The 11,664-nt window shown below is 41.3% G+C and overlaps 1 protein-coding gene and 1 long non-coding RNA gene across 2 annotated transcripts in view; both read left to right on the top strand.

Moving 5' to 3' along the window:
• LOC143325015 (uncharacterized) overlaps positions 1-1,525 on the top strand; it is a 28,770-nt gene extending 27,245 nt beyond the window's left edge. Inside the window, exons 2-3 of the long non-coding RNA XR_013077499.1 lie at positions 152-620; positions 808-1,525. This is a non-coding gene — a long non-coding RNA (uncharacterized LOC143325015). The remainder of the gene's footprint in view (positions 1-151; positions 621-807) is intronic.
• A 1,661-nt stretch (positions 1,526-3,186) lies between these two features.
• Positions 3,187-9,098, top strand: LOC143325095 (sperm motility kinase 2A). Its single transcript, XM_076737990.1, has 5 exons — positions 3,187-3,232; positions 4,963-5,127; positions 6,590-6,728; positions 7,148-7,255; positions 7,689-9,098. Exons 2-5 carry the CDS (start codon positions 4,982-4,984, stop codon positions 8,814-8,816), a joined length of 1,521 nt encoding a protein of 506 aa, XP_076594105.1. The 5' UTR covers positions 3,187-3,232; positions 4,963-4,981; the 3' UTR covers positions 8,817-9,098.
• Positions 9,099-11,664: the final 2,566 nt, after the last annotated feature.

The raw sequence follows: 11,664 nt of genomic DNA, 5'->3' as shown, positions 1-11,664 counted from the left end.
GTCATCTCACGAGGGTCCAGAAAGTGGGTCATAGCCGGGACTAAAGAATACAGAGGTTAAATGAATGAAGATAATAACAGTGTACATTTATTACAGGTTAATATTTATGCATGCACACAAACACACACACATATTTCATATGTGCACATAGGGGAGAGTGGGGTAATTTGTGCCAAGGGGCAAGTAGTGCCACCCCTGTTATTTAGAAAACCATAGAAGAGGTTGGTCATGTGACCACATATTTTTGAAGAGGCATCCATTTCGCTCATCCTGCAAAGAAGGGAGACACATGGCTTGAGAGGTAAGCACATTTAAGTTCAAAAAACATTTTTTTGCCCTCCAAAGTAAAATTTCTATGACTAAGGTTTTTTGATTGCTGTGTTTGAACAATTATATAAAACTTTGAAAACAGTTCACACATGTTTTAGTGCTTTAGTAAGCTACATCATGAGTCTATACAGTTAGCATGGTGCTAGCTCAAAACAGCTGGGGGATGCATTTTTTTCAAAATGGTGGGCTTGGGGTAATTTGTGCCAAAGGAGCTGGGTTAAGTTGTGCCAGTGGCACAACTTCCCCCAACTTATGATTATTTACTATATATTACTTTATTGTATTTTATTGTTATTGTACATTGTATTCTTACATTTGATCACTAAAACTATGTGCCATTCTTAATTTTAGACCAAAATCCATCATGCCACGCAGATACAAAAGGAAGACAGACAGGGTTTCAATTCACTTAGTTGAGACTAATAGGGTTTCAATTCACTTAGCGATGTCACTGAATATGAGAGTTCAGATGTCCAGAGTGACGATGATGATGATGATGATGGTGACAAGGATCTGTCTACTGGTGACTTTGTCATTGTGAAGTTTGCAGGTAAAAAATCCAAATCCTATAACTATGTTGGATTGGTGGAGAATGTTGAAGGTGACGAGATCAGTGCAAAGTTTCTGAAGCAAAGTTGTAAGAGGTCTTTTGATGGAAAGCCCATCTTCACATTTAGAGAGAATGATGAAGGAGTCATCCCTAGAGGTGATGTGCTCAAGAAACTACCCACACCACAAAAGCTTGATGGTACAGCCAGAAGGGAGCACAAGTTCACATTCCCCTGCAGCATTGACAAGTGGAATGTCCAGTAGTAGGCTGAATCTGTGAAGATATTCAGATGCAGATGCAGTTAGGTGCTCATTTTGGAATTTTCATTTGGTTCTGAGCATGTGTTCATGTGGTGCTAGGCCTTGTTGAAGCAAACTGGCCTTTGATGATGTTAAAACTTTAAATAAACATTAAACTAGTACTTTTGTATTGAAATTGTCTTGCTTTTATATAGCATTATCGTTTGTGAGATTAAAATGATCTTTTTTACTTCAGTTATCAATGGCACAATTTACCCCAGTGTATTCTGACTAATGGCACAACTTACCCCGCACTGGGGGCAAGTTGTGCCACAAAACCACTTTTTTTTCTAAAGCTATATTTCTCAAACAGTTTATTTAAGATCCAAAGTGATTGCTCCCAGGGATGCACAACATCCTAAACTATATGTACATATTTTAGTTGGAGGCATTCCTGTAATCCCCTTGCGTAAAAGGCACTTTAAGTAAAAATTGGCACTACTTACCCCACTCTCCCGTATAGATATGTATAGCATTGAGACATTATAAAAATGGCCTCCTGAAACATGTGGTTGTAAATGTTTTTTAAAAGATTGTCCAGATTTTGATGATGTAATCTCTACAGGAAGTGTATCCCAGAGTTTGGGGACCCCTGACAAGAAAAGCCCAATCCCCTCTGGTGAAAAAAGTGGACTGGGAACAGTAACAAGTAGCTGATTCAATGATGTCAACAAAGTCCAGGGGCCCAGAGACTTTCATTACAGTCCTTTAATACTGAATATCTGCTGAAATCTAATCCAATCACATGTGCATATTTATGCCATTGTGAGGCTACATTAAATCAGCAAAACAATGTAAATACATTTGACAGCAGAACAGCTCTGCTTGAAGGAACCTGCAAGCTTTTTTGATGGTTTTATATAATATTTTGTATTGATCTATTGTATTTGTACAATATGATATTCAAACAATAAAACCAGAGTTTCATTTTACCCTCCACAGCTATGCTAGTGGCTCTGCAAGGCTGCGCACAAGCACAGTGGTGCTGTGAGCTAAATGCTAATGTCAGCATGCTAGTATGCTCACAATATGCAATGCAATGCTAACATGCTGATTTTTATCAAGTAAGTATTGTCATCATTATTATTATTAAGTAAGTATTGTCAAGTTTACCATGCTCCCAATCTTAGCTAGCACTTTGGCATGCTAACATTTGCTAACAAGCATAATATACATAGTAGCCGAAGTTCAAGAATTTAAGTATTAAGCTCCTTATATGTAGGTATGTATAAGGAAATAGTCACTCCTAAACATCTGGAGAGAAAACAGGAAGATAAATAATTACATAATACTAATTTAATAAGAATAATTTTGACAAAAGAGAAAAATCCCACTTTACAACCCAAAAATGTCAGGTACTTTTCCTTACTGCCATCTTTAATTCCTCATAATAGTATATTTCAATGTCTTTTATCAAGTTGTGTTTTAGCCCAGTGCTCGTCAATGCACACACATGTCCGCCTGCCTCACTTCCCACCTCCACTTCACATCTGGAGCACAGTCAGTCAAACTTGGATTCACCCCATTTCTAAGATGTGATCTGTAACGGATGCGGTACCCTAAGCTGAGTCTCTCTCGTTATGGAGGTGTTTTCTGAGCTGACAGCAGTATCATCACATTGTTTTTGCCTCCAAAACATTTACAAATCAATGTTCTTCAAAATCTGTTTCATGATGTAACAGCCTTGTGATTTAGTTTTGGTGAAGTGTTTGTGCCCATGGGCACTTTGTTTCATCACATGGCTCTGACACACAGTCTAACTAACAACTGTATTTGAGCTACTGCATTAGATTGTATCATAGGTGTAGCTCCTGTATCTTCACATGGTCATCAGAGTGGGAATGCCCCCTCTCGCTCCTCTTGGCTGCGTCATCGCAGGTTAGTTACAGTGTGCTTCCCATTCCTGACCTCCGCTCATCCTGCTGCAGCACTCAGGCGTGCCTGCTTGGCTCGCGGCTATGAACCAGAAGGCGTGGAACAGGTATAAAGAGAGATAACTATGTCAACTCGTGTTCAGACCTGACGCAGCTGCTTTTCCCTCTACAGCACAAAGGTAGGCATCTCAGACCCACAACCCAGATTTATGCACTTTTAGAAAAGTTGTAGGATAGAGTGACAACCTCTTCACTCTGTTTCCTTCCTGATTTCAACCCAGTGTCTTTACTCCTGATCAGATTATAGCAGAATGTAACAGCAGAACGTGTTTGCTGAGGAGCCTTTCACGCGTTCACTGGTTATTAGACTTTTCTCCTGAAACCCTCAGCCTGTCCTTTGTGAATATTCATTGCTTTAAGGTGACTGAGAGCTGACTATTCGTTCTCGAGCTGCTGTAACTGCTTTGTTTCTATGTGTGTACATTACGAGCTGCCAACTTCATGCAGCAGCAAAGACAAACTCTTTCCTCGAGTAGAATTACCAGTTTGTCTGCTTTTTTTATGTTCCTGTTATGCAACCCACAGCTCCACGTCTGTGTGAAATGCTCTGCACAATGCTGACCGGAGGTCAAAACTTCTGAAAATTCTAAACATGTCTGTTTTGATCAGTGCATGGTAGTTGTTATTTACACAACAGGCTGAATTATGGTCGATTTACACGGTGAGCAGCCTACTTGTGTTATTTATTCATGTTTGTAGAATTCCTGTTTTTCAGTCGCCACCCACTGTACCTACAGTTGGCTCAGCAATCCAAATATTGATCTTATATATGATCTTTCAGTCAGATTATCAGGCTTTTTCCTTTGTAGCACAGAATGTCCGGTCTTACTCAACACAGCTGACACTCCCTTCCCAAGAATGCTTATTTCCACTCATTTGGACCTGTTTGCCCTTTAGCTCTGACAACAGAAGCTTGGAGGAAAGAAATGTGTACAAACGTTTGACAGTCCAACATAGTAGCTCTGTTGTTTACCAGCAATTTGGTGACTCTCATAATGTTTGCAGTTGATTTCATTGAGACATTGTTATTAGTGGAAAAAGTATTATTCTCTTGAGTAAAAATAGCAATACCTAAAACTAAAAAAAACTCCATGTCCTGCATTGAAAACAGCAGGCTCCTGACAATTTAGAATGTAATATTAGATTAATAATACAGACACATTTCTGTGTATGAAGTATTTTAATGGTGTAGCTTCTGGAAGTAAAGCTAATTAGAGTTTAATCTATGACAATGGATTGTATATCTAAACCTGTATCTTCAAAGAAAGTAGCTGTCAAACAAATGTAATAATGTAAAAATGACAGTATTAACGCCTGAAATCTAGTGAGGTGGTTCAAGTATAAAGTGCAAGATAAAGTATAAGTGTCTCTTAAGTGTACTTGATTGTACTGCTTCCGCCACTGAAGGCTGTCAGGTTTTGTTCGAGTTTGGTCCCTCTGAAAATAACTTAAAAACACACCTGATGCATGCTGCTAATTGGAATGTCTATTAATATGAGTCACTTGAACGGGTTCCTTTATGACCGTGATCACAGCAGTAACTCCTGTGTGAATTGCTCTTGTGTGAGTCACAACTTTAGTTTGATGCACGATCATGAAGTGGAAAGTCCCAAAAATCACTTACGCCACCTGCAGTGACAAAACATGCTTCACTCACAAAACCCCCGACAACAGGATATTTACTCCACAGCACCACAAACCACAGCAGCAAAACAATTAAACGTGTAACATTTCACTTACAACATTTCTGACAGACTTCACCAAAGTGCCGTTTAGTGCAGGAAATAAGGTTTTTCTGCTGTTAAGTCTGCCTGTAATTTACTGAACTGACCTCACCGTCACTCTCCAGCCGTATCGACGTGGCCTACATGGCGTATTCCACTGGCACTCTCGCACAGGGCTGCTTTGGGAAGGTGTACAAGCAGAAGTACAATGACACCTGGGCTGCAGTAAAGAAGGTCCCCCACCACCTCATCAGTAGGAAGGACCTGGAGAGAGAGTGCGATGTGTACAAGTAAGTAAAAGTGGAGATTCATAAATGGCTGAGTGGGTGATTAGAAAGATACTAGGGAGAAGCTACTTACTTAAAATGCTGTAAGGGAAAACACCAGAGTTTCCAAAATGCCTGAAGAAGGAAAATAGCTGTGTAATCACTTTTTCTTATATGGTGAGGGATTTTTTTTTAGCTTTCTCCCCCCAATACAACACAACATTTCAGGTAAGCATCACACACATATAATGCAATCAAGACACAAATACCATAGTGAAAACTCCTGTCATCTCCAAAGAAGATCCACATAGTAAAGCCATAAAAGAAATTACAGAAAACCGAAATGCTCCAGTAAAGATAGTTGCTGGCCAGCTCACAAGCTTTTACTCCAACTCATCTGAGGCCCCATGCAGTAGAATGGATTCTCTTCCTAAGGACGATGAATAGTAATTTATCACATTGCATTGATAGAGTGGGTGTATAAACATCAAGCCAAACATGCAGGATTGAAAGGCATGAGGCATTTTTAACTGTGTAAGCATCATGTCTCAGGGGATGGCCATCAGTCACTGCAGCACTTTGATCCAGAAATATCTCAACAACTGCTGGTTAGATTTCCATGAATGCATCCCAATAACCTTGGTGATTTTTCGTCTAACACCACCATCAAGTCACAGTTTCATTTTTTTCCAATACTTTGGTGGATGACCAAAGACATGAAAAACTATCTGACTTATCCTAATTAGCAAATCTTAGCATGCTAACACGGTCACGAAAGACGAACATTGTGAACACTGCACATGCTTAATTTCAGCATGTTACCATTAGCATTACGAGCATAAGCCAATGTTAGCATTGAGCTCAAAGGTGCGCAGCTGCTAGCTCACAGAGCCGCTAATATGGCTGCAGGTCCTTGGACTTGCTAACAGACAAGGAGTAAGCACCAAGAACACATTGTTTTGGATCCAATTCCATTTTAATGCCCGGAAATTTCTGCTTTTGAAGACCAGAGTTTAGCATACAGGTATGTGGTATCAGTAAAATACATACTGGATACAACAACCACTATGCAAATACAAGACAATAAATGGGATAATGAAGATGCATTCAACAAAGTGCCATTTACTTATAAGAAAAATGTAATTGTAAAAAGTTTAAATATGATGTACTTATTAATGTAGCAATTATTATTATTGGTAGGGAACAAAACATTGGGCTAAGCCTGGGAAGATGGAGATTCGTTTATAATGACTGTTACTGTGTGTGTGGTGGATTAATAAACTACTTTTTAGTGTAGTTTTTACTTCCTTGTTCCCTTTACTTATTTCACTGTAAATGATCTGAGTTGAAGGTTTTTTGTTTTTTTTTTACTGGTGATATCAATTTTCGCACTCCAAAGGCAAATGAATAGTCTTTTTTAAATGTTATTTTATGTTGATTTGTCAATTTCTCCTTCTCTCCATGACTTGTTTCCACCGATCTGCAGCAAAGCTAATCATCCCAACATAGTGAAGCTTCTGGGCAACATAACTCTCAAAGATGGAAAATGGATTATTCCTCTTGAGTTTATCTTTGGAGAGGACTTAGAGACCACCATCTTCAAAGCATCAAAGTCTAAAATACAGGTAAAGTTTTAAGAACAGCAGACATGACAGTGAAGTCATGGGTATTTGAGACACGTCATGTTCTTGCAGTGTGCATTGGTTTAGGATATAAATTTCCTTCCTTTACTGACTAAAACTCAGATTCAGATCGTCATGATTTGATCTCATGCTTGAATTAAACTGAAACTCATCTAAATGTGAGTTTCTAAACAACATTTTGTTTTCTGTGACTTTAGTCTGCAAATATCAGTCCTAGGATGTGTGAAGTGTGTGTTATGCTTGTGTGTACATGCTTCACTGATCTCACATTACACCTTGTTAACTTCAGACAAAGCAACTGATTCAGGTCTGAAGGAAAGAGGCGTGCAACTCAACATGAGGAAGTTAGTTTGAATGATGCCGGGCCAGCTAAACTTGATCTCAAATTTCTGTCTCTGCAGTTGACCCCGGCTAATAGAGCCACGATCATCATCGGCATGTGTGAAGGACTTCTTCACCTCCACTCCAAAGATATTGTCCATCAAGACCTCAAACCTGAAAACATCATGGTGAGTGGATGCCTGCCCACACTGCAAGAGTATTAGTAATATTAACACATAAATTATCTAATTTTGGCAGCACTGAGATCTTCGACTCAACACAGCTTTATTTAGCTAGCACATGTCATACAAACATTCAGCCCAAAACAAAAATAGACAGTCAATAGAATGTTGAGATTAAAATGACAAAAACAAAACAATAAAATACTAAACTAGCATGCATATTAGTAGCATATTGGCTGTTTATCAGTCATTCTAAAGCACTTATCAATACCTTATTCTGCGTGACCACATTCTACAACTACTAGGCCATTAACTAAGAGTTTTTCCTCAATAACCTCCAAATTACTTCGTATTGATAATAAGTAAGGAACTTACATGATCGATAACTTAACCCTCCAGAATAAAGCTCTGTGACTTATTGTGTAAATTTGTCCTGCAGGTGGAGCACGACACAAACAGAGCCGTCATCATCGACCTGGGACTTGCCAAGTTCTTCCGACATGGTCTCAACTCTGCCATGGACATGGGGAACGAGGCCTACTCAGCCCCTGAGGTGCTGCAGAGGGGCAGCCAGCGGGACCAGCGCTCAGACGTGTGGGCCATGGGGAAGATCATCGCTGAGCTCTGTGCCCGGATTCGCCTGTACACGCCCAGTGTCTGTCCTGCCAAGATCAAGGAGACCTTGAAGGATCAGCCATACTGCCACGCTGTGTGCAGGATGGTGGAGACCGACCCTTCTCTGAGGGCCTCCATAGCTGGGGTCATCAGTGATTTACGAAGGGCTGGAGGTGCAGGCATTGTCACCAATACACCCGTTCAAAGAGAGCAGCTTAAGCCACCTTCACCTCACATTAATGTTAGAAACCATTCTCCGTCACCAGTGAGGAGAGGTGCAGTGAACAGGGATCCATCTCCAATGAATAGGGCTCCATCCCCGTTCAACAGGGATCCATTGCCAATGAACAGGGCTCCGTCTCCGTTCAACAAGGATCCATCACCAGTGAACAGGGCTCCGTCCCCGTTCAACAAGGATCCATCGCCAATGAACAGGGCTCCGTCCCCGTTCAACAAGGATCCATCTCCAATGAACAGGGCTCCATCCCCGTTCAACAAGGATCCATCTCCAATGAACAGGGCTCCATCCCCGTTCAACAAGGATCCATTGCCAATAAACAGGGCTCCTTCACCCTTTAACAGAGATCCATCACCACTCAACAGGTCTCCATCGCCACTGAAATGGGAGCGTTCGCCCAAACCAGACTTTAAAGCTTTGCATCCTCAAGCCGCGCTGCACCTCTCTCCTTCCCCTCAGAGGACAGAGGACAAGAACAAAGACCAGGCTCTTGTCCCGAAAGGTGGAGCTGACCTCCAGCAAGACTTCATGAAAATGAGGTTGTACCAAGAGGCTGCCAAGGATCTGCCCTGTAACCTGCCCGCGACAGGGAGGGTGGTGGTGCGGCGCTTTGAGGAGAAAAACGGAGAGGTTGAAACATGGGAGCAGAAGGAGGTGGTGACTCGCGATGGGAAGATAGTCAAGTTTGACGATATCAGGTTTAATAGCAAGTAAGAATAAGGGTTTAACAATATGGTGTTTGGACGATACTTCATGTCCTCAAACAGGACCGCAAGTGCTGGTTGAATGGTTAGTTCAGGGTCACCTAACTTTTGGTATCTATCTAGGAAAGCATTAAAATGCATTTCCACTGAGCTTAAGCTACACAGACAAAACTGACTTTTTACAAACTCAGAAATGCAGGCTGGCATTTTCAAGCTGTAATAAGAGGACATCTTGAAATGGCTGCGATCGTGCTGTAACATGATATTCAGTCAAGTTAGGAGTGGAGCTCAAATGTACTTGCCAAGAAAGAAATATCTGCAGGCACGAACAACTGTCTGTCAATGTTTTTCAGCATCTGAATGTATAAGACTGTGAACATGACTCATACATTTTGGGTATATTTATGTATATAAATAAAATTTGAAATCTCTGATGGAATTACAGAGGTAGATTTTGTTTCTTCGGGATGCTTTATACTCATATCTACCAAGCCTTTTTTCATTAGATTGTTTCAAATCAGACAGTGTAGCTGATGGGTCTCAATGAAAGTTGTTGCTTTTCTTAAGCTAATATTTCTGAATGCCGACTACAAGAGCCAGCAGCACACAACAATGTAGCTAATCCTTACATTTGTATGCTCGAACCAACATTTTCACCTGAAAATTTCCGATTATTACCATCAAAAATGTTGCTGATTAATTTAATGAGTTAATGATTTCTGAGTTCAAAGTTCTTAGTTCCACCACGGATCAGCGCTCAGACACACAAAACAAAAAAACACTGTTTTTTATTCTAATGACCCCTTTAAAAACCAGTGGAGCTGGTTTCACAGTCCATCACTTTGCTTCTGTTTTGCTCTGCCGCAGGAATGAACGACATCTGACCCCACCACAACCAGTAAAGTGCACTGTGTGCAAATCCGTACTTTTGCTTCTGCTTGATTTAAGATTTACAATCTGTGTTTGTCACACTCGTATGTCTTAAAGCCATTTCACATTTCATGCCTCCCCCTTCAAACAAATGACACTCTAAGTTTCTAAGCCTCAGTCCTCAAGTGTCGGACATGGTTTGTGATCTGGCTGTTAATCCCTCAGTCTATCTAAGCCACAAAGGAAGCATGTGTGGTTTCCACTGCAGTGCCTGTTGCACTCAATTGAAGAAACAAGAACAGTAACTGGTGAAGGAGGAAGATATTGCTGCTGGTGCTTAACGTGATTTGGGGATTACGTCGACAATCTGATGCAAGGTAGGAAAAGTATGTAGCTCTGGCAGACTGACATTCCTCTCTGCATGTATGAACGAGTGGGAACTGAGGAGCCATCAGTCTTTTACAGCAGGTCATACTCACATACTGTACTGATGACATGTGATCCTCCTCCTTAAGACGACCAGTTATTATGAGAGTGTACAAAGAGATAGTGGGCTGCAGTGAAGGTTCTTGGACACTTCATGACCTGTTATAACAGGACAGACAAGACCCGAGTAAAAACCAATAGAGTAAAAACTGTGTATTAATGTGAGTTTAATGGTGATATTTTTCAGTCACCGTCGCTTACCCTAGAAATCAAGAGCAAAATCATCACATGATAAAAGGCTGTTTCACTTCCACAACAAGACCTCAGTTCTGATAAAACCATGGGACGGCACATGCACCTCTTCACCCGTGGGTTAGTGAAACCGGCTGAAATGACAGAGCTTTCTTGTTCAATCACTGAGGAACCACATAGGGTGCTTTACTGTTAGAATTTGTCACAGGTCAGAAGCTACGACTGTGAATCTTACATGGCATGTGGACCATGAGTCGTGTGGGCGACGGGTGAGATCATCGCTGAGCTTCTTATTGGATGCAGGACGCCCTGCTCACGTTCAGGATACTCTGAGGGGAAATGTCTACTGTGGCATGGATGTTCGACGGCAGTCCAGTAGGGACCGTCACTGCCCATACTGCCAGCAGTATCAGCCAGATGGTACCTTCTCAGTACTCCTGACGTCTCTTGATCTGGCCCCAGCTTTCTGTTTGTGAAGATTCTCAGTCACCCAGTTCATGGTTTTCTGAGGCAGGTTGATCAAAGCCAGCTGGACTTGGCTGCAGATACTTGAACTTTTTTTGCCTCTCATCCAGTGGGCTTCATGAGGTCTAACTGACTGATGAGGAGTCCCAGGTATTTGAACTCTGTGGGGTCCTTATTAAGCTGGTTGAAGCCACTTGGGTGCAGCTGGCAGTGTGAACAATAGTCATTAAGGTTGTCGCATGATGCCAACGGTGAAAAGCTGTTAAATCTTCAGGGAGGGGATGAAAGGACAGCATTGTAGGTGGTGGATAGGAGGTGTTGTAGCTTTCTTCCTTCCTTTTTGATAATTTATCCCCGACGGCACCCCTGAGGTGATTCTGCTTGCAAATGGGTCCACATGTAAAGAGCTCAAACACAAGCCGTGCACCGTGTACATCTTAAGACCAAATGGCTGTCATTAAGAATATATTTATATTCATGTAAACATGAATTTTCTTCTGCTCGCTCACATCAGCACATATATATGATTTAGTTGTAGTTGTTTCTTCAACTGATTTCACGGTGTTATATGACAGCAGTGGATTGTGATGGAGGAGGCTCTATGGCAGTCACATGTGGATATGCTGCCCTCTGCTGGACTCAAGCATAAATTGCTCTGACCAGTGACATTGCGAAATAATAGAATTGCACTGTTTCTCAGTCAGAGACCACACTCTGTTCCAGTGACTGATTTATGGGGAATTAATGATTTACGCCTCTGGTGACCGTAAATGACTGTGAGCCAAACTTTAGGGGACTTTCCCTTAAACTTTTTTTCCTTTTACCCATCAGTATGTTTGTGTGGT

The sequence above is a fragment of the Chaetodon auriga genome, chromosome 8 (genome assembly GCF_051107435.1).
Source record: "Chaetodon auriga isolate fChaAug3 chromosome 8, fChaAug3.hap1, whole genome shotgun sequence".
Lineage (NCBI taxonomy): Eukaryota > Metazoa > Chordata > Actinopteri > Chaetodontiformes > Chaetodontidae > Chaetodon > Chaetodon auriga.
The sequence above is the reverse complement of the archived record's forward strand: the minus strand, read 5'-3'. Positions and strand labels throughout refer to the sequence as shown.